Source organism: Xylona heveae (genome assembly GCF_001619985.1).
Source record: "Xylona heveae TC161 unplaced genomic scaffold L228scaffold_14, whole genome shotgun sequence".
In the NCBI taxonomy this organism is placed as follows: domain Eukaryota; kingdom Fungi; phylum Ascomycota; class Xylonomycetes; order Xylonales; family Xylonaceae; genus Xylona; species Xylona heveae.
Genome location: NW_017264206.1, coordinates 375,581 through 397,832, shown reverse-complemented (window position 1 = coordinate 397,832; position 22,252 = coordinate 375,581). Strand labels below are relative to the sequence as shown.

Here is a 22,252-nt window from a genome sequence, read left to right as displayed (position 1 = left end):
TCTTCACCAAAGTCTAGAAATTTAGAACATTGCTGTTTCCTACAACTGTACCTATATCAAAGGGGGCTCTTCTTTCAAACTAATTAAACATCCTGCCATGACACTGTCAATAGCTGAAATCATCTCCGAGGTGTCTTCTATTCTAGGCGCCTCTTTTCGTTTGCCAACATATCCACCACTCAGAGGTGGTTCCCACGGCGTCTATGTAATCGAACCTGAGGACGGCTACAACGGCAAGAATCGATGCTGTCTCCGTATACCCTTGGACGCTGATGCAGCTTCCGCTAGTACCAAGGGGACCGCTATCCTGAAAATTGTGAAAGAGAAACTACCTGTGCTTCCAATTCCCGCAGTCATCTTTCAATCAGAACATTACACCGTGATGGAGTACCTCAATGGAGAGGTCCTCAAATCCTGGAACACACAGTCACTCACAAAAGAGCGACGTCGGGTGTTGCTAGATGATCTTGCAGCCTTACTATTTTCCTTGTGGACATTTGGCGGACAGGCACAAGTGACTCAAGGCACTGGTATGTTCTATGGGGCTCACAGCTTTCTTTATGGGACGTTCGTTGATATGTCGTTTTAAATTAATGTATTATTTTAAGTTTACCTAGACGTGGAATGAGGAACAATTATAGGGATTCGGGCTGACAGGATATAAAATTAGAACACATGCCGACTTACAGAGAATATCTTCAAAATGAAGTTGACAGAGGGCTTCGTCGTACGCTGAATGGAACTTCCTCCTGGGGTCATCCCATGTACTACCTTTACCAGCGAGTTAAGATTGACAGCCTTGTACCTCGTCCGGAAAATGCGCCTATAGTGGCCACTGGAATCAAACATGGCGACTTGAACGCATGGAACGTGATTGTGGATAAAAAGGGACTCTCAGGGTGAGTTGAAGTGGTTTACTTGCCTCGCCGGAAAAAGCCCACATAATTCCCTCATGGGCTTACGGCTTTACCTACTTTATCTAGACTGACAAAAAAAATAGTGTTGTGGATTGGGACACTGCTCGGTTTGTCCCTGCTCCTGCGGCTATTCAGCATCCTCTCTTTATTGCAGATATCCCCGGATGGCGGAACGACAATGTGCCCGGAGGAATGACTTTTGAGGAAGACCGAGCATATCTAGAGCATGCGATAGGAAAACTGGATACAAATTCTGCTCCTGGCTCTGGTTCTAATTCTCAAACCTCTGGGCGAATTAAGCATCTGCTACAAACATCTTTTGAGCGACAGTTCTTTGAACTCTCACTTCATAATTGGCGCATCAACGATGAGTATATTAAACGACGATTGCGATTTGAGGATATGAAAACGAATAGGAATGCAGCACTCCAACAACTAGATGATTTCCTGTCTGCCGACGAGTCAATGCGGACTCTTCCTAGAGTTATAGAAGTGCAAAATCGACTCAGGAATGATGTCAATCTCTTTGAGCCTTTCGTCTAAAGATGATTGACGTACCGATTTCTTTTTTCTTTTCTTTTCTTTTCTTTTTTATTTTTTTAAATTTTTTTTTAGCTCAATATTTCTCAATCTACAAGAGTAATACAAGTTGTCGAATATACAAAGTAGCTATCAAAAATCCCTGTTGTTATTTGAGCAAGGTACTTGACATTTATAAAAATACCCCTCACGAGTCACGAGGCACAACCTTTTCGTCTTCGATCCATATCATGAGTCATTTGCTCAAGTCCACTGTAAATACAACAACATCCTACTACTTCCATCATCGCCTTCTACTAACATTCCAATCTCATTCGGGTCCTTATCTGTGACTCTGTAAGTTTCTACATCCAATCAATTTAGCTCCTGCCTATCCATTGTTCATTGATTAATTCTTAGTTACTAGATTTATACCCGTCTTTAGACTTTATCCAAGACCCGGATCCTGGACCCTAATTATACTGATATCGCGGCACGGCAATTTGACAGCATGGCCACGTCAAACTACCTCACCCGCCAATACACAGCAGAACACTTTGTCGAATCCAGCGGCGCTATCCTGTTCGACCTCTCGCACAAGCCCCGTCAGGTATGCTTGATTAATTACAAGCCCCATGAAAAGGACGACGAGTGGCTTCTGGCCAAGGGGCGCCGAAATGTAGGCGAATCGCGGCTTGACGCCGCGCTGAGAGAAGTCAGAGAGGAGACGGGGTACAATTGCTCCATTCATCCAGTCACCATGCGCACCCGTGCTCCGCAGAGTACTGAGGCGGCTAACATCCCGGATCAAACTCGACTGTATACCAACATCTGCGAGCCTTTTATGCTTTCTATACGAGACTTGAAGAACGACGGCGCAGGATCTGAAGGAGTGAAGATTATTTGGTGGTACATTGCCACGACGACGACGGCGGCGGGGCCGGCGGGGGCAGGGGACCAACATGCTCGTGGTAGAACCAAGTTGCCAGAAGGCAGAGGTAGAGGTGATGAAAGTAAAAGTAAAAGTGAAAAAGATTTTCGCGCAGAATTCTTCACATACAGCGAAGCATTGGCGAAACTTACGTTCCAGGATGACCGTTGTGTTTTGGCGCGGGCGATTGAGTTGGTGGAGATGCAGCAGGAGCAGCAGGAGCAGCTCGGAGGGACCAGAGACTAGGGACTAGGGACTAGGGACTGGGGAATAGGGAATTGGAAATAGGGACTAGGGAATAGAGACTACGGAGCTAACAAAGGCATGAACGATATTTTGAACAGCAGGAGTTGCAGGCAATTTGAAGGAATTTACTATATGTACATAAACTATTCAAGTATGAGGAGCTCGGCATATATACAGATAGAAAGGTCGTACCAGGACGTCCGGAGAAAACGCTGTAAAAAAGATAAAATAAAATTATAGAAAGGAAAAAAGGACCTAGGATCGTATCATGTATAAATACACGGTACACCTAGCATCATAACAATATAAATACACATCACCGCGCTCGTCTTTTGCCTTTTGACTTCCTGCCGCCTCGTTGCCCGGATGACGATGCAGGAGCGGGAGGATCAGCAATGGATATACTTGCTTGCTCGATTTCCTGGGCACTGATATGGCTTTTGCTGCCTGTTTCACGTGTGCGGCCTGAGCCGGTTTCAGGAGCGGATTCAGGACCGCGACCGGAACTCGAGTCAATAGCAGTAGCAGTAGCAGTAGCGTCGACAGGCTGATTAGTTGCCCCGCCGGCATCTCCTTCTGCTGTATTACCCCCACCGCCACCGCCGCCGCCCAATTCCCTCAGTTTCTCCCCGGCAGACAAATAGAATCCCAAATCTCTATTCAACTCCTTTAGATCTTCATTTTCTCCCCGCAGGGTAGATAGTTGTGATTCCATAAACTTTATTCGCTCGAGAAGACTTTCGTTTATGGCTTTTTCCTCTTTATACTCCTTCTCGAGGAATCTGGCAGTGCGTTCGAACTTGTCCGCGCGGTTTTCTGCACGCATCTTATCGCGCTCCAGGGTTGGAATCGTATCGGTTGTGAGGCGATCATACGCCGCCTGGAGGTCGGCGAGGTCAGCCTGGGCGCGAGAGGAGGCGGTGAGAGCGGATTCGGCAGTAGCAGAAGCGTGCGAGGCCTTGTCGGCGGCCCGGACGAGCTTTTCTTCAAAATATGCCCGCTGGGACTCGAGTTGGCATGTAAGCAGGTGGGTGTATTCCATGCCCATTGAGTCGAGGTGTGTTTTGAGTTTCTCATCGGTGGGGTCGGAAAGGGTGGTATTGGGGTCATCAGGAGCGTTGGAGTGGCGAGGTTCGTCAGTGGCATCGTTGCAAGGAACATTGTCGGCATCAGCGCGAGAAGAGGAAAGAAGTAAATTGTCAGAGGAGGAATATGTATAGTCGAGAGGATAGTCGGAGTTGTACAATGATGTGGAGGAATGTAGGTCGACGAATTTTCCGTCAGGCGTGTTGTGGATGAGTCGATGGACGTAGCCGTCCCCAGCGTAGTCCCAGACGCGCTGGGTGACGAGGTCCATGGCATAGGAGTGCGAAGTGGCAGTGTAGTGGGCAAAGGCATGGGCTTCGTCGTAGCGCCCGCACCCAACGTTTCCGCATATTAAACTGTGTTGAAAGGTCAGTAAAGTCGAACGGAGAGAATGTGTGATATTCTGGAGGACTGTTGGGGAGGAAATGATAATACTGAAAGGACATACCATATCCATAAATTAGTATCGGATGCACAGACGCTACATTCTTTGACTATATCCTCTTTGTGGAGTACACTAGAGGAGCCATCAGCTCCATAGAGTCCTTGGCCCTGCGTATACCGACATATGGGACATCCGCTGCCGCGCCATTTATGCAGACATTCGCAGTGAAAAACGTGCTGGCAAACAATCGTGAGTAAGCCAGTCGTCTCATCCATCCGCTCCAAACAGACGGGACATGTTGGCAACTCCACGAGAGATGGCGTGGGTGGTGCCACGGGCTTAACGCTCAGTGATGTTCGTGATAGTGATGCATCTGTTGTATTTGAAGCTGCATGTGCATGTGGTGGACTAGGTGTAAATGGATCGTTGGCCATATTTGGGAAACTGGACGGATCGCTTGATCCATCTGGCGTTTGGAAATGAATCGACTTGATAAAAACGACGTGACATGTTTCCGGCTGTAGCCATTAGCTATCTTGAACGGCTCTTTATGGACAGATCTCTGAAAGCAACACTATCAAAAGAGTGGGTGACTGGATATTGGAAACATACCCCCATACTGTCAAAGGCTTTGCCATTCCATTCCTTTCGCCATGCTCTTGCTTTACGCGCCTCTCGAAACTTCATCAACACCATATAGCGATTCGTGCGCTCCGTCCGGATCATGCGGAAATGACTGACTTCCTCGCGTGTCTTTTCGCCTACAAAACCCATAAAGTCGGAAGGCGACAGGTACGATGGCACAGCGAGAATGCATAATGTCGTGCAATCCTTTTCGTCAAATGTTGATTTCGAATCCCCTGCTCCTAATCCTGCTCCCAAGCTCTTTGTGGCTGGTGGAGGTGGGCCATCGTCGTACAGCCCCGGCGTCTCCTCCACGTCGCGGTACAGGTGCACTACACCAACGCCAAGATGCGTACTTTTTGGGTCTGACGGTATGAATCTAGCTTTTGTCGCAGGTCCTGCCAGACTCTGCCCAAGCTCGCTGCTCAAGTCTCTCGAGGACTTCCCTTTTGCTTCCGACTGTCCAGCTGTATGCGAGACCATTTCGATGGATTGGATATCCACGAGACCAAACCGGCAATCGCGTGGCTGTAACGGTGAATCGGAAATTGTGCCGCTGGATTTCGTATTGCTGGATGCAGGTTCGTGGGTACGGTCGCTTCCTTTCTCCACACTGATTCTCAGATCCTCTAGCTTTCTCGTATCCGCTCCCGGCTCTGATGCAGATCCCAAACCTTGTGCAAAGTCAAAACCGTGATCTGGTAGGTTTACTTTGAAAATATTGGTTCGCGGTGGCGGCAAAAAGTATGTATGGCTGTCACGCGACGACGTAGATGATTGCGATTGTGTGCGCTTGTGCTGCTGCTGTTGCTGCTGCTTCGACTTCAGGTTTCCCAAATGCGCTTGATGATCCCTCAGAGGATAGAGCTCGAATGAGAGGTGATAGAAGAATGAAGGAAGCAGCATCACTGGGTTAGAAGATGCGCTCAAGGTGAAGGCGAAGACATGCGAACGTCGGCCGATAATCTATGACGAGTGAAAGGAGCTCAGCGGGTTCAGAGTATCAGAGGAGTCTTCTATAGCGTAGTTAAAGAAGAGCTCGATAGTCAAGTCACAATCAGCAAACAATTGACTAATCGAGCCCTCTTTCTCTCTTCTCGCAGTCGCTATTGTACTTGGCAACGGTCAAAATGTCAAACGGTCAACAGCCGATCGGCGTCGCTCACTTAGGCGGAATGCATCCCGAAGCGGAAATGTAAGTACATCAACTAGATCGCAAACGTAGCAGTGCGATAAAGCAAATGTGGATGATACCCGCCACGAAAAACAACAATAGAATCAATGATTTGCAAGGGGGAAACAAATTTGATGATTGTCAAAGATGGCAGAGTATTGCAGTATTACAAGATCAATACTGTGTGATGTCGTCCATGACATGAGAACAGTACTCATAGAAAGTGGACCCTTGATCGTCAATTGTGGTACAACTAACCGTTCTGGGGCCGTACTTAGTAACTTTTGATCGATAGGGTCACAACGTGGGGCAGCCAAGTGTGGCGAACAAGACGACCAGAGACACTTCACGTGGGGCCATTACTTCAACAATTCATCTCAGACCACGGATTGGCCAGGTCACAAAATCTTACACCAGCATATTTGAATCAAACGTCAATACAAAACAATCATAAATATTCGCGCAGTCGTGACTGCACATTTCATAAATGTCTACCGCTAGGATATGTTAAAGAGTCCTATTGACAAGACCAATTGACGCCAGATATCAGCCCAGGATGGAATAAAACGAATCAAAGCAAAAGCAACTGGAGCCGTTGCACAGTCAGCCTCCTTTTAAAAAGAAAAAAAGACGACATATGATACAGGCTCAGCAGAATGATATTGACAGACGAAGCAAACAAGAAGATGCCATCTACTGTCCACCACGAAGACGCAGCACCAAGTGCAGGGTGCTCTCCTTTTGGATATTGTAGTCAGACAGAGTACGACCATCCTCAAGCTGCTTACCCGCAAAAATCAGTCGCTGCTGGTCGGGCGGGATACCCTCCTTGTCCTGAATCTTCGTCTTGACATTGTCAATCGTATCCGAAGACTCCACCTCCAGCGTAATTGTCTTACCCGTCAGGGTCTTGACGAAAATCTGCATACCACCACGCAACCGGAGAACCAGATGCAGCGTGCTTTCCTTTTGAATGTTGTAGTCGCTCAGGGTCCGGCCGTCCTCAAGCTGCTTGCCAGCGAAAATCAGACGTTGCTGGTCCGGGGGAATTCCCTCCTTGTCTTGAATCTTTGTCTTCACATTGTCGATGGTGTCTGACGATTCAACCTCAAGCGTAATGGTTTTACCGGTAAGAGTCTTGACAAAGATTTGCATACCACCACGGAGACGGAGAACCAAGTGAAGGGTAGATTCCTTCTGGATGTTGTAGTCGGAAAGGGTGCGCCCATCCTCAAGCTGCTTTCCAGCAAAGATGAGACGCTGCTGGTCCGGAGGGATACCCTCCTTATCTTGGATCTTGGTCTTCACATTGTCGATGGTATCAGAAGACTCCACCTCAAGGGTGATGGTCTTGCCGGTAAGGGTCTTGACGACTAAAATCGCGCATGTTAGTTATAGTCCACTATACCCTTCAGATACGGTGGTGATCAGGGAGTAATAACGTACAAATCTGCATTCCACCACGGAGACGGAGAACAAGGTGGAGAGTGGACTCCTTCTGGATGTTGTAGTCGGACAGAGTGCGGCCGTCCTCAAGTTGCTTGCCAGCGAAGATCAACCGCTGCTGATCCGGGGGAATGCCCTCCTTGTCCTGGATCTTGGTCTTGACGTTGTCGATGGTGTCGGAAGACTCGACCTCAAGGGTGATGGTCTTGCCAGTGACTGTTTATCATTACATGTTAGTTGTTGCCTACTGAGATATGCGCTCAAGTGGCGAGCGTAACATCAGTGAGCTACTTACGAGTCTTGACGAAGATCTGCATGATGGCGATAAGAGGATATGAAGAGACAGTTGAGAATGAAGATGATGCAGTATAAGACGTGAACTGACGGATGAACCTTTGAAATAGGGTTCGAGTTGATGGAAGGAGAGAGGGGATGAGATGAAGAATGACGAAGAGGCAGATGAGGCAGGCCTTATGTATGTGTGTCTCTTAGAGAGAGATGTGGCGTGGAAGGATGGCAAGATGACACACCCACCCACCCCTCACACGCCTCCGGTTTGGGCAGAGCAATGGGAGAGCATTATTCACCACCGTCCTCGTCATTCATCAACGGTCTATGGCAACAGCCAGAGTGAGAATAACCAATCAGCACTGCCTCTATCGGTCCTGCCATAACCGGACCAATCATGCATATCTCTCTGCCTGCGTCCGAATCACCCTCAGCCAATCACGATCGATATTGTCTCTTAAACGAACCAATGATACGCTGTCTATCCAGCCTGCTATCCGAGCGAATTAGGCGTGACGCCCAGAGTTTGGACCTGCACGCGATAAGGAAGGAACAGGAAGTGGCTGGAACCTTGGGGCCGACTCAACCCGGGATACCTCACCCTTCCCTCTTATTCAGCATACAGCTCAAGTTATTTTGCTGTGAAAATTTCTCTTTGAGGCGCCGGCTAATTTTCTCTCTTCCGATAAAAATCATAAAGGGTTTTTTTGTTAAAAAGGTTTTGGCCAAAGAATGCTCTGCTGCAACCACACTTGTCAAGAGCTGTCAATGACGAACCGCGCGCGCATCCCCAATCGTTGCCGCCTGGGGAAGCTCCCTCTCGTTCCGTCCCTTTATCGAGCATTATCCGGGCGCAAAGTGGGTCCTGACATGCCCTTCCCAGAGCAGCCAAATTCCCCTGTTACCTTGTGAACCCGTTTTAGTCTCGCTTATCATCCCTCTCTTGACTTCTCGCATCATCGTCATCCGCATCTTCATCATCCCCTTTCTCCCCACTGCATTCGATCAATGATCCAAGTTTTTCACAAAGAGGCCTGCTGCTTCAGGAAGCTCTATTTGGCTAATCTAAGACTGAGGTATTATTTTCAATACTTGTAACTTGTGATATTTGACCTCGTCGAGTATGAATCACCAACACAAATACAGAAGGCGTTATCACTGACTTGTCCCGCTATATCGCACGTGATCGGGATCGCCTTTTGTTTATCGGGACATCAAGGTCCTCCTGTACTCAAGGCGCATGCATGCGCAAAACATAAATCTCAACCCACCTCAACAGGGTCCTCACAGGAATAGACCAGCATATACCCTTACGAGAGGTGAACTCTTTGATAAAAATTTTGACAAAATTTGCATTCGTTACTGGCTCAGGTGCCCTCGTAGATACAAAAGGAGATGGCAGAAACCTGGGGGAGAATCCCCATCGGCCAAAAATCAGAAAATGAAAAGAGAAAAATGCAGATTACGCCGGCCCAGTGCTGTCATGATTTCATGATAGTATGACAAACATGAATATCGTGATGGTCATCATTCAAGTCATCAAGTGGTCAAGGACATGCGACAGGAAAAGCTGCGTGGAAGATTCTTATCCCACCACAATTCGTAAAGATTGCATCGGCCAAGAGCAATCTCGGGACCATCAAAAGCAAAGACAAACAGAAGAAGGAAAGGAGAAAAGAAAAAGATTGTACGCGTAGACGCGAAACTCCGTATGCGGGGGATTGCGTAGGTATCATAACGCAGAAGAGCAATTCATATGAATGCAAAAAATCGACTTGAGAGTATTCAAGAGTCATGAAGGATCGTGTGTTGTTGGAAAAGAGTGTCATCAATAAGCACGAAGGACCAATTTCGCAAGGAATTTGTTGGAAAGACTGTCAAAGTCCTGGCGATCGAATTTACAAGACGGACGAGTTTTGAGATAATCCTCTGTTGGCTTCACGTCAGCAAACCGATCGCGGTTCAGAAACACGATAGTGGCTACTTACCGTATTTCGTCACGTGTTCCCGCATCTCTGTCATTGCATCGCAGACGGCTTCGTTGGAATTCAAGAGGTGATGATGCTTCTGAGTGTCCCACTCCATAAAGGCTGGCAGCTTCTGAGAGATGGCTGAGAAGAGGCCGACAATGACGCCCACCGGCGTCGTCTCCATATCGTTGCAGAACTTCTGCACCGCAGAGGGGTCCTATCACTTTGTTAGTTAATCGCACAACAGAAGGCAGGGGAAAATAAAAAGAAACAGAAGATAAACTTACCGGAACGCGGTAGTGGCAGTCAAATTGCATTTCTTCCCAAACCGCCAAGAGAATGGCCGCCAGCATGAAAATGGTGGGCCAATTCTTGAGTTTCTCGCCCGTGTAAACACTCGAGTACAGGGCTGACAACTCCTCCAAAATGTCCTTTTGGAGCTCACGCCACATTTCTGCGAGGGCGCACTTGACCTGAAAGTTAATCATGACAGGCGCGACATGCTTTCCTTGGAATTTGGAACCGTCGTCGTCGACCTTGCCGGCAAGGCCCTCTTCCTCTGGCACACCCTGGACCATGGTAACATGCATTGTCAGATTGTAGGCCAACACAAGCTTGAGCGCCTTGCGAATGACAGGAAGCTTCTCGCGACGGTAGTAACGGTACGCGGTGCGCAGAATCTCCGTCAAGAATGGCGTACCCTCGAAGTACTGGTCGATAAACTTCTCGAAGCCGCCATCAATGTGCTGATCAAGGTATTCGGAAAGAACCGTAGTAGAAATTCCTTCTTTGCCGGCAGAAAGTCTGGCCGTGGGGATGCTGAACTCGCGTGGGGTCTCATGAATGCTTTCAGTCCAATCAATGTTGAAGCAGTCTTCGTCTCGCACGTAGACCTCGCGCGCCTGCACAGGCAGCACGAATCCATACCCGTGCGTTATATAGAGCAATCTTTCCTCCTGAGCGAAACCCTTGATGTTACCGACCGAAAAGCCCAGAGTCACGTGTCGCTCAAAATCTACCCTCCAATCTTTCATGAAATACCCGATATCTTTGATGTCAATCCGCGTGCAAGGCACCTGCCAGAGACGGGCATGGGATGGTTGACAACCATTGCAAGGTTCGCCGGGATCGCACTAAAATCAATCAGGCTTTGAAGCAAGGGTTTGGAAGTGGGAATAATCGCTCTTACCGTCTTTTTGAGGAATTTGCAACGCAAGCATGCTCGCAACTTTCGAATTTCACATGCCTGCTTCCTCTGATCGGGCCGCAGGGGACCTCGTCGTCTCCCGACGCGCTTCTCCGTGTCCTTTTTGCTCGGTTGCGAAGGTCGTCGAATGCCGGGTTTTGTGGTTTTGGCAATGGGACTTTTGCGGGAATTTTTCTTTGTAGAAGGTGAGCCAGCATTGACGCCGGAACCAGAGGCGGGAGCAGTGGCGGCGGGTTTTGGGGAGGTTCGGGTAGAGGGCGATTGCTTCACAGGGACAGGAGCGATAACCGACGTAGGAGGGCTCACGCTGCCGCTCAACTGCTGGACGACCGGGCTGTGTTCCTGGTAGGAATGGCTGTGATCCGAACAGGAGCCCACTTCGAGCTGCGCCTCGGAATCAGGCGAGTTGAGAGGATAATCGACCCCTTCAAAACTGCTGCTATACGAATAATGAGACTGATCGAGGTCCGACTGAGACGAGTTTGACTGGGAACGAATATGTAAGGCTTCGCCCGGGTTGAAAATGGCACTGTGCGGAAACTCGGTGTAATCAAATGACGGACGGTAGTCCACGGTTGTCCATCCATTATCACTGCCCGAGCTCGTGAACGAGCGAGCCTCAAGATAGGATTCCGTTGGCGAACTGTCGGGCAGCTGTGTCTGCGCCGCCAAGCTCACATCGGACAGTCCATCACCGGCAAGAACCAGAAGATCATTCTGAAAGTCGGGCCATTGCCACTGAAGCGTGTCCAGACTACTCGGCATCGGAACAAAGGGCGCATCGAGCGGCACATTGGGATCCAAGGGTGCCTGAGTCTGCGGGAGATATTCGATAGGAGCAGCCGTCGGGAAGGCTCCATAAGGATTTACATATTGCGCGCCCAGTGTATTTGCGTCCTGCGGAAAAGCTAGTTGTTGAGATGCTTGATGAATTTGCCAGTCCGTCAGTGCTGTCGGGGCTGCGGGAATTGGAGCAGCGAACGGCAGGCCGGTGGTCTGCAACGGAGTTATTGATGTTGTTCTTGTCGGGGTCGCTGCCGTTGTGTTCGTCGTCGTCTGTGGACTCGCGAATCTTCTCCTCATAGCCAGAGGGTGCTGGAAGTTGGGATCCATTGGTATCGTCGGCCAGGACGAGGTAGACAGGTAGGAGGAAAATTGGGCAGCGGCGGCGGCGGCGGCAGCAGCAGCTCGAGGATCGTACTCCAGACCGATCAGAGCTTCGACGGGGTAGTCGAAATTTGCCGCCATTGTTGGGCTGAGGGAGGTTGAATAGTATTGTAACGGTTTCGCAGATTTGGCGGATGAAAGGCTTCAACGAGTCCTTTCAAAGAGCGGTGTCTCTCACCAGCCCCCGCGGTGAAGGTGCGGTGTGGCCGTGTAAAGTGCGTGGGCAGACGGGTCAAGAAGAGGGAAATGGAGACCTTTCGGTGGGCGAGAGGAGGACGATTAGAGGGGACGGACAAGGTGATGTGACTGGCTCGAGCGTGAAGTAGCGGTCAGCAATAAGCGACGGGCCGGGGGTTGTGAAGGTGTGTGTGCGCGCGAGGTGTGTGCAAGGTGGGTGCATGTAGGTAGGTGGGGTGGTGGAGGAGGTGGTGGGAGTAGCCGGTGGTGGAAATGGTTCGAGTGTTGTGGGACCGTGGGACTGCTCGGGTATAACTGTAGGATCGTGCTAGGATGACGATCAAGGCAGTTGGCCTCAGCGTTCACATCCGAGATGTAATGTTTGTTGGACCTGTCTCCATACATATCAACTCGGTAACAGTACTCCGTAACGTCCATCTTTCTCTGAGAGAAGAGAAAAAGAATTGATGAAAACGATGAAGTACCCCCAATACATCAGATAGAGCTCCGTGGTGATGCAACTTTGCCCTTCAGTAATTCGGGGGTAAATGGGAAAAAAGGGAAGTGAAACGGTGCAGGAAAAATCCATCCCGACTGGATGCTGGAGGTGTTTTCGTGCAGCGTTCATCCCTGTCATGCTGTCGGACACGTCCAATGGCAACGAGGCAGCACGCTACACTCGCTTCGGCTTGGACCCTCCCTGGCTCCAAACCTCCTCCTCGTGATGCTTCTCTTCCTTCCCTAGCACTTCGCAATCAAGTAGAAACTCACCTCAGTACTTGTTCCCTCCCCTGATGATCTCGTGCAGTCGATGCCGCAATCCCACATGTCAAAAACTACTCCGACTCTCCCCCTCTCCATCTCTGGGGGTAATGGACGCTTTGGAAAGGCGCTTTGTTTTTCCGATACAGCTTACATGGCGAGAGGAACCCCACTTTGGAACATTTGCCGACCGTAAACACAGTATACCATACCTACCTGTATGGGAAAGAGATCTCGGGCCGTGCCATACATGAGATCACCAGCACAATGGAGTACCGCAGACTATCAGAGTATCGGAGTAGTACTACTCTGTACTGAGTAGAACGGATGCTTATCGACCGACAAGCGAAAAACCGACAAAGGCAAGTCAACCAGCATGAGAATAGACGGGATGTCAAGACGTTCATTTACCGGCCACCAAGGCGGGTAAATGGCTCGTCTCCAGTTCCTGTCATTGGGTGAACCAGCGGAACCCTGGACGGGACTGGCCGTTTGATCGGGGAAGCCAACTCAGTCACTAATCTAGTGGCCCTTCACTACGAGCGCTCGGTATGAATCGTACGCAACACTTAAGTTATCTCACTTTACTACTCGTGCGTAGCGTCCTCGGTCGGATCTCTGCCATTGACTTTTAGACCATGTTCCTCGTCGGTCGATTGTCCATTTTCTTGTTGGTTCAACCACTACCGGAGCATGAACCGTACCAAGGAGAGTTACTACTGTGTTGGAGCAGCAGGGAAGCCTCGCTACTCGGGATACTAATCGAAGCATTGAGCTCCTCGAGCACGCTTTACCTCTTTAGCCACAAGCATCATCCACCAGAGCAAGTTAAACTTTTTCGGCCATGAACGGAAGTCTCTGCTTTATTATCATTCTTGCTCCACCTCGGACCTTTAGGTCTCTAAGTTACCGGTTTGAAAAGATTGTACGTATTCTTTGTACGCTGATTTCTTCTTTCTAAGCTCGAAAGAGTACAAGATGCTCAAAGACTTGAAAAGGTGGATACCACGCAATCCACTTGGCAGAGTCGAAGAATACCTGTAAGTAGTTGACGAGGACGTAATGCATTTTGTCTCTCATCACGGTGTTCAATGTCTTCAATGCTTGACTCAAGACGCATCATGAAGCGAGAGACGGGAGAAAATACATTTTTAATTGGCTTTGGTGGCTAATTTCTCGCCGTCTGTTACCCGCAAGATAAATAAGCCCCGAGCCTGGGCCACTCTCCATGCTCTGTGCTGGATCCTCGCGTTCTCATCCAACTCTCCTTCCTTTCCCTAGGCTTCTTTCATTTTCATCCAACCGCCTCCTCACATCGGCCCATGTGCGGGTCCCTTGCTTCAGGTGCGGGGGAAGCGAGATGTGAGCATCAGTGATGAAAGATTCACACGCATTCAAGCCGAGCACGCCAATTTTCTTGATTCATCCCTACAGGGGAATATGTTAAGGCGCGAACCATATTTTTGGTGCCTCGGTGGTATACGGAGTACAGAGGTACAGAGTGCAGTCCACACCTATCGATCAATCGATCTCGCTCATGTACCTGCTGGCCCCTACAATCAATCATCTTCATTACTCCGGTAATTCAGATGGTTCATGTAACTTGCATTACAGGAGAGAATTTATGAAATCTGAAAGGTATTGACAGTAAAGAGACATGAATCGAGGCAGAGAAATAACGGGACAAATCGGGGTGTTCTGGAGGGGCTAGAATCTGGTCGGTCGGTCGGTAACAATAGTAACGCTACTTTGATGGCGATGGATCAATAATGATACCTCGCGGATTATGCATAAAAATTCCTGTAAACTCCATCTTCAGACGCACATCCTGCTCGTACCATCCGACTGTGAGCATGGCAAAATTATGCAGGTCCTCAATCACAGTGTGCTTGTGACACACAGAGCTTTGATCAAGTCCACGCGAAACACATGAGCACATGGACACTGGAAGAATCCCTCCTTATTGAAAATACAGAAGTCGACAGAAAATGATATAATGAGTACACTAAATTCATCAACTCTAAAATTTGCAATGTCGCCAACCTCCAACGATAATCTGCAGGATGTGAGATGATACAGAAAGGCATGTTGTTATGAGTGTCTCGATTGGTGATGTGTCAGCGTCACTTGATCTTGCCGAGAAGCTTTGCCCGACTGGACAAAAAAGACGAGCTATACCTTAGTAAAGGCAACGACAAAGAAACCAAAAGGACAATACCAAGGCAGATCGAAGGGCCGGATTGCATTTGAAAAAATGATTCAATGATTGACTAGGGAAACAACACTCACCTGGGAGCCCATGACAATCTTCGTCAGAGCCCCCAGCAGAAAACGCGGGGTCAAATTTCATCCTTCAACTGCAAGCTCCAATTTTCCTCAATCCAAGTCACGAGATCAGCTGTTCCCAATATCAGCCAGCACCATGGATCGAGATGAAAATAAAATTGAGGAGCTGAGCGATACTTCAGCCGAGACAATAGATGCATCCGACGAGGAGGACGAACGCCTTTTCGGACATCAACAACATCCCACAGGTGCGGATTCGCCCTTGGTGCCACCACTGTTTACATCGCTGCCCCCAATTCAAGACTCCCTGGAGACCGAAACATCTCAACTCCAGAACCGTACTATCCAGGAATGCTTGCCGCTGCTAGCTGCAGCTGAAAGAGCGGCCGGTGGGGCCATTTTCGATTTCAATCCGTACGGTCTTCCACGATTAGATCGGGAGAGGCATGTTGCCTTCTTACAAGGTAGCTTAGGTCGCCTTCCATCGGGCTTTGTGGCAGCGGATGCAAGTCGCCCCTGGATGGTCTACTGGGCTTTGACATGTCTTTACCTTCTCGGACAAGATCTCGCGCAATATCGTGAAGAGTAAGTAATTGATCTCATTGATACCTTATCCCTATAATATCTTATACTTTGAGTTTTTTTGCAATGACGTGTGATCCCGCGCATGAGGGGGCATCTATTCTCCACGCGTATTCCGCGTGAAACAATTGGAATGCATGGGTGGGGCTGAAGTCGTTTCAGCATTGTGTAAGGAAGCAAGGGAAAAGATTTACTGACACCCTTTCCGTTAGGGTTATTGCCACACTTACGCCAATGCAAAACCCCGATGGGGGGTTTGGCGGCGGACATGGACACTATTCACATGTCGCTCCATCCTATGCCGCTGTGTTGAGCCTTGTCATGGTAGGTGGGGATGAAGCTCTTAATTTGATTGACCGCAAAGCAATGTAAGCGAAACCCATGTGCCGCACTCCTCTTTATTTTTTGACCAACCTTATCAGGTGGCGCTGGCTAGGAGACCTTAAGCAAAGAGACGGAGGATTTCAAGTGTGCGTGGGTGGCGAGGAAGACGTTCGGTTTGTGATCTATCTCCCGTACTTTTTGACTCGTGTCGGGGATCTAACGGCTGGGCAGCGGAGCATATTGTTCCATGGTTATTGCGTCTCTGTTGAATCTTCCTCTTGAGCTGCCTTCTACTTCCTCAGCAAAGCAAAATGATAGTGATACCCTCATCACTGGATTACGGGAATATCTGGCAAGATGTTGGTCAAAGAAACCCTGGAAGCCATTCATCACCCGCAAAATCACCATCCGCTAATAAGGTCTAGGTCAAACGTTTGAGGGTGGCATCGCTGACTCGCCTGATAATGAAGCGCATGGTGCTTTTGCATTCTGTGCCTTGGCTTGTCTGTGCCTCATGGATGACCCGCAGAAAATCATCAACGAGTAAGCGCCTATTTGCAGGATTTAGCTCATTTTCTCCGAAGGGAAATTACCCTCAACCGCAAATAGACTGACACTGCGGAATCGGACTAGGACCCTTGATGTACCCCGTTTAATATCCTGGCTTTCGTCTCGGCAGCATGCACCAGAGGGTGGATTTGCCGGGCGGACGAATAAATTGGTGGATGGCTGTTATAGCCACTGGGCTGGCGGCTGCTGGCCATTAATCCAGGCGGCTTTAGATGGCCCGATGCCGTTTGATGGTCCTGTCGCTCCGACTGTGGGAACGATTTACAGTCGCGAGGGGCTCACCAGATACATTCTCTGTTGCTGTCAGGGCAAGCGGGGCGGCCTCCGAGATAAGCCAAGCAAGTAAGCGGAACCCGATATGACATGTCAAATCATATATCCAGACTAAATGGAAACATTTACTAGGCACGTGGATGCATATCACTCTTGCTACGCTCTCGTGGCTCTGAGCTCAACCCAGCACAGTTATTTCTACATGGGTACTGCTCCGGACAAGCCCATTACTCCACTGACGGCGGCATTCCATTGGGCAAGCTCACCTCGAGTTCTTGACTCAAATGGAGAGATTCAAGAGCCCATCTGTGACGAAGAAGATCGAGTAAAATTGATTCACCCCATTTTTGTCATCCCTTGGGGTGTTCCGGAGACAACTCGGGCTTGGTATGAAGCCAAGTCCGGCTTGTAAAATGGCATGGTGTGCATTCAGGATTAAAAATATCACCCGTTTCCCTTCCTCTTCCGTTCGGAAGGATTTAGCTTAGGATGGAGAATTTGGCGCAATACCCGGTCCTTTTTTTTTAGCCAGAGAAAATTCGATTTCCACTGAATGCTATTTGAAGCTTGTTTTTCTCGGGCAATTGAGCTTTGATAGCCAATTATTACTGGAAGGCATTATCAATGATTTTGCTGGTCTGCTAAAAGTGCACTTTGCGGCTAAATTTCCACGTCGTTGTTTCTCCCGCTTGGATTTTGGCGTAGCACACGGCATAAAGAGAGAGCCGAAAAGCAGTCCTCCTTCCAGATTTGCAATTGGTTACCTGTACAGATCAATAATGCTTTTTAGTCGGTAGGTTGCAGCAGGTTAGGGTTGATACGTCGCTTCGACAGCATCACGTCCATTGCCCTAAATGGGACAAGTCTTTTTCCCTTTCGGCTTCTCGAGACTACCCCTTACTAGAACCACCAATAAACTACGTTTGAGCGAATAGCAGGCAGATCTTCCAGTGATGAGTGTTTTGGTTATGTCTTCTTCAAAAGACATTCTTCTAATCGATGTCGCTCCGTTACGATTTACACTAGATTTTTATTATCCTATCATCGATCTCAACGAATTGAGATGCGAAGTTTTCGTGATCAGCATGATTTAACGCCAAGTGGGCTAAACTGTCGCCCGCACCCTTTGGGAAACCTCGAAAGGACCCCTGAAGCTAGGGTGTATATAGCCTTCGGTTGACGATACCTGACTGTATCGCTTTCTGGGGTTCAACTGTCATTTTAATAAATGGAGAAGGAACAGCCGCGATGGGGGACATCATCCGCGATGTGGCGAGAACTCGGGAAAAGGCAAGTGTCTTGACAAAAGGATTAAAATTGCATTGATGCAGTGTCAGAGAACTACTGGCTTAGTTGCTGCCACCTTGCATCTGCGCGCAACGCCTGGTCTTTCCCTTGACGAATGAAGCCTTTCCAACCAAATCAACCGGCGCTTTGCTAGGCTGATCCAGCTGAAGTTCCGAGTCTGAACGCAAGCGACGGTGCTAGGGCAACTTAAAAGAGGCTCATTATTGCTCACAAGTCGCTATGCAAAATGTACAGTGGGCCCTGCCACTCATTAATCGCACGCGTCGCACCTGTACAGGGCACTCCAAACATGAGCCGTGGCCCTGTTCACGTTGGGCAAACTCTTGGGGTTATTTCCCCAGGTCATGGCGTCGGTGGGTCCTTGCGATCGTCCGGACTCCGAAAAAAGCAAATTGCACAGAACGTTCACCCACTGATTGAGTTGACCTTGGACATGATTCTCTCTGTGGCTCACTGCCACTGCTACGACAGCTATTGCTGCCACTGTTGCTGTTGGTTGCCGACATGAAATGCAAGAATGTCAAACCCCCCGATAATCAGCATGCATCAATTTCGCGTGTCAAAAAATTCCTTTAAGAGCGACATCTTGCCTGCACGCGCTGGCCTCTATCCGTCTGCCATGGCCGTTTCTGGCCGGCGTTGCATATCATCCCTCCGCCGAGACGTCAAGTGGACTTGCCAACTCATCAATGCGTCCGGGATGTTGGGCCCCGCCTGCCACGCTGCATCATCAGTGTCGCCTTGTTTCCCCACTGGGCCGTGCCACCAATTTCTCTGCTTTTCATAGCTAGAGTCCTCGAGCACATCATCTCATCTCTTACCACTGCCCTAGCGCAAAATTATCTCCATTTTCTCGGTTTCCGCTACCGACATCTGGCCCGTGGGCGGTTCACGTTATTAGGAGTGGTTCGTAAGATCCATTTGGGGTTGGGACTTAGGAGACTCATGCACCCTGTGTCACATCAGACTGTGGTCTCTTAGTCGGCGATACTTTTTGGTATTCTAGCAGATCTGGCATCATTGTCGTAGCTCTTTATCCTGCAATTCTCAACTCGCTAGGCCTCAAGGGCAGAAACATGTCCTCTCGCAGTAACTCAATATTCCGACAACTCATGACAACCTTTGCAACGACCACGCCAACCTGCCTGGGTACAAACGCTCATGAATGCTTGCTCTGATGCGGCAAATGCATTAGTGGCGGTCAAAAAGAGTCGAAACCCTCAACGGTGCACGCACAGACTACACGCAGACGTGTCTGGGCAAACATGGTTCTTTCAATCGCGCGCTTGCTATCTCATTTCCCCTACGGGCGAGGGTTCCGTGAAACTGTAGGGACATGGGCTTCCTTCTCGACGGACACACGCATTTTGTAGCATGATCCATGATCGATTTTGCAGAGAGCAATCGAGACGATTTTGCGGAAGCTTGGATGCGTTTCCTTGTTTGGTATCATTTTGCCCCTCTCCCGCGCTCTCCCTCGCAGACGCCCGCCCACCCACTCATCCATCCACTTCCATCCCTCCTGTACATGAGGCGGATCGGCACGCTGAGGCGTCGCCCTTGGATCTCATCAGGTAGTTGCCGCCGACTGGGTTCTTTTCTTTTGGGGGGTGGCCTCGATTGGTCCTGATGGTGACAATGCAGGACAACGCATCATTATATGAGTGTCACTATCAAAATGACTTTGCAGAACACCTGCATTATACCGGAAGGTAGGAAAAATAAGCAGACCAATGCATAATATATGTCAACAAGGCATGGGCTTTTTAGGAGAATTGCTGCTGCAAGCCGACCGCAATAAAATCCACTCGTGTCCCGCAGCGGGGCGGACTTGTTTGCCATATGGTTGACAAAGGCCAACGCATCACCCACCTGGTTTGGCAGATAATTGCTTTCCCCTCAAGGCTGAACGTCAGTCCACCGTGGTATGTCTTTGCACATGATGACGGTTCTGCAATTGACGTCAAACACCAACACCCTTCTTCTTCTCTAAGCAACTGCATCCTTTCTGCTGTGTTACTGAAATATTGTGCCACTAAAAAAGCGCAACCTAGAGCAGCCTCGGGCCACCAAAGTCCTTGAGAGTCGTTCCTTTTGCTCGCACAAGGCCATCATTGCGGTAGGCATATTAGAAGGGAGGGATTGACAACGCAACGATTACAACACAGCAACACTTACCATCGTCGCGCCTGGGATTGTTCAATTACCACGTTGTCGGAGCAAAAGAACAAGTCAGAAAATTCTTCAAGCATCCATTCACGACCCTGTTCGTCATGTACTATATGCAGTACCTGTCAAGTAAGCTTCTTTTAGTTTCTCTAAACGGCCGTTTTCTTTGTGCCTAAAATTGTTACTGTTCTTGGCTTCCGATTTCATTTCTGCCCAACGGCTTTTTTTCAACCTTTTCGTGTGTTTCGATATCTGGAGAAGGGTGTCTTCTCTTCTCTTCTCCCCGAGCATCAGGCCATGCATTTGCGGGCAACCCAGGCATTGTCCAATTGCCATGTGCATAGGATCAAGTCTGTCCCGTTAATTCTCTGGCGCATTGCTCAGTCTCTAAGCTTCTCACCTGTTTCAATTAAGTTTCTCTTCATCCTTTTGCCTTGGATGCGAGTGATCTGGCTGTCCGAGTAGCTTTTAAAATAAGCCAGAGAGATATTCTTTGAGTTCACGCTACTAATTACTGCCCAATCAGGTCTCTGCCACCGGCGTCATTGGCCTGATCCTCTCTACGGCTCCTACCGCACATCTGCCGGATACACATGCACAGTCCGCGTCAACAATCGCGAATACCAAACAGACACTGGCTACGAAAGCGAGAAACTGGCACGCGAAAATGCAGCCATGCGAGCGTACCTGATTTGTCGCAATTTCTCCGTCAATGACGGCATGTATCCTGCCGGATACCACAACCGGGGCAGCAGCAATGGCATCATCCAGGGCCTCCCCGTAGCAATCGGTACTGGCCGCCGAAGCACTTACTCTGATGACGGGGCATATGAGGCCAGCGTCGGCAGCAGTAACGAAAGTGTCGGAAGCAGCCGCGCTAGTAGTGACAGCGGCAGAGGCGGCTCCAGCGGAAGCTACGAAGGAAATACCGTGTCGCGGTCGTCCTTTTTTTACGAAAGGCGTGTATAAGCGGTCCTCTTGGCCAATCATTCCGCTGCTGGCGTTACGAGACGAACCAATCGCGCGCCTTGTTCTTCGAGGAGAGTTTATATTCTTTCCTCTGGCATTGTTACACAAAACTCTCTATTATTCACACCTTGGTGGTATTGAACCGGCCGTTTGGATCCGATTACTACTTGCTATTTGGCTTCTTACATTATCGAACACAACTACCGGCATGGCATGGAGTGCACGGCATGACGCAACACAGCGCAACGTGCTACCGTATTTGCGCAACCTCTTATGCTACATTATGAGTTATGATTGCACGACACTAGACGAGCATATGACGCACGACGAATATATTTATGATCGCGTGGTATTTTGTTTATGTTTTACATTTGCAATGCGGATAAGAATATGAATGAATGAATATGATGTGATCATGGGCTTTATACCATATCGTTTTTATTTTACTTATTTTTTTATTTATTTTCTTTTTTACCTCAGTAATATATAGCATTTCTGGTTCTCGCTTCCTCCCTTTAATCTACTACTCTATTCTGTTTCCTCTTTCTCTCTGCGCGACTCTCTTAACTTATTCTTCTAATTAAAATTCTTTCCCTCGTCCATTCTGGCAATGCGATTATTTATTAACTTCGATACCGGATATACACCTGCTTGAAACCAGGGCGGCAATTTCTGAAAAAATGTTCTGAAATATGTGAATGGATACAGGAGGCAACCTTACTTAGGTTTCATGGGTGGAATATTCTATCTTAAGTTCCTCTTTTCGCTCATTTGTTATATCCTTTTTTTCGTTCCTCTTTTTTTGCTTTATTTTGTTAAGCCGTTATCGGTCCCTTCATTTTTATTTTAATTTTTTACTTAATTATTTCTTT

The 22,252-nt window shown here is 48.7% G+C and overlaps 7 protein-coding genes across 7 annotated transcripts; 4 read left to right on the top strand and 3 right to left on the bottom strand.

The window, feature by feature from the left end:
* Nucleotides 1-97: 97 nt before the first annotated feature.
* L228DRAFT_241891 (hypothetical protein) lies at nucleotides 98-1,460 on the top strand (the record flags this gene model as incomplete). The annotated part of the gene is made up of 3 exons (XM_018331369.1): nucleotides 98-530; nucleotides 671-899; nucleotides 1,001-1,460. 3 exons carry the CDS (start codon nucleotides 98-100, stop codon nucleotides 1,458-1,460), a joined length of 1,122 nt encoding a protein of 373 aa, XP_018184777.1.
* A 209-nt stretch (nucleotides 1,461-1,669) lies between these two features.
* L228DRAFT_48929 (hypothetical protein) lies at nucleotides 1,670-2,771 on the top strand. The gene is made up of 2 exons (XM_018336632.1): nucleotides 1,670-1,793; nucleotides 1,864-2,771. The coding sequence occupies exon 2, from the start codon at nucleotides 1,948-1,950 to the stop codon at nucleotides 2,611-2,613; it is 666 nt and encodes a 221-aa protein (XP_018184776.1). The 5' UTR covers nucleotides 1,670-1,793; nucleotides 1,864-1,947; the 3' UTR covers nucleotides 2,614-2,771.
* A 461-nt stretch (nucleotides 2,772-3,232) lies between these two features.
* Nucleotides 3,233-5,107, bottom strand: L228DRAFT_204339 (zf-UBP-domain-containing protein; the record flags this gene model as incomplete). Its single annotated transcript, XM_018329652.1, has 5 exons — nucleotides 3,233-3,685; nucleotides 3,773-4,055; nucleotides 4,148-4,429; nucleotides 4,535-4,602; nucleotides 4,697-5,107. Coding segments are annotated over 5 exons (1,497 nt in total), but the record flags the coding sequence as incomplete, so codon positions are not given.
* Nucleotides 5,108-6,575: 1,468 nt separating this feature from the next.
* Nucleotides 6,576-7,645, bottom strand: L228DRAFT_271469 (ubiquitin; the record flags this gene model as incomplete). Its single annotated transcript, XM_018335537.1, has 3 exons — nucleotides 6,576-7,255; nucleotides 7,329-7,544; nucleotides 7,624-7,645. 3 exons carry the CDS (start codon nucleotides 7,643-7,645, stop codon nucleotides 6,576-6,578), a joined length of 918 nt encoding a protein of 305 aa, XP_018184774.1.
* A 1,805-nt stretch (nucleotides 7,646-9,450) lies between these two features.
* Nucleotides 9,451-11,648, bottom strand: L228DRAFT_199094 (hypothetical protein; the record flags this gene model as incomplete). The annotated part of the gene is made up of 4 exons (XM_018329623.1): nucleotides 9,451-9,545; nucleotides 9,605-9,803; nucleotides 9,874-10,719; nucleotides 10,776-11,648. Coding segments are annotated over 4 exons (2,013 nt in total), but the record flags the coding sequence as incomplete, so codon positions are not given.
* Nucleotides 11,649-15,321: 3,673 nt separating this feature from the next.
* L228DRAFT_271467 (hypothetical protein) lies at nucleotides 15,322-17,346 on the top strand (the record flags this gene model as incomplete). Its single annotated transcript, XM_018335536.1, has 7 exons — nucleotides 15,322-15,770; nucleotides 15,980-16,135; nucleotides 16,190-16,264; nucleotides 16,323-16,450; nucleotides 16,517-16,634; nucleotides 16,725-17,003; nucleotides 17,067-17,346. 7 exons carry the CDS (start codon nucleotides 15,322-15,324, stop codon nucleotides 17,344-17,346), a joined length of 1,485 nt encoding a protein of 494 aa, XP_018184772.1.
* A 3,169-nt stretch (nucleotides 17,347-20,515) lies between these two features.
* L228DRAFT_241885 (hypothetical protein) lies at nucleotides 20,516-21,380 on the top strand (the record flags this gene model as incomplete). The annotated part of the gene is made up of 2 exons (XM_018331368.1): nucleotides 20,516-20,540; nucleotides 20,938-21,380. The coding sequence occupies 2 exons, from the start codon at nucleotides 20,516-20,518 to the stop codon at nucleotides 21,378-21,380; spliced, it is 468 nt and encodes a 155-aa protein (XP_018184771.1).
* Nucleotides 21,381-22,252: the final 872 nt, after the last annotated feature.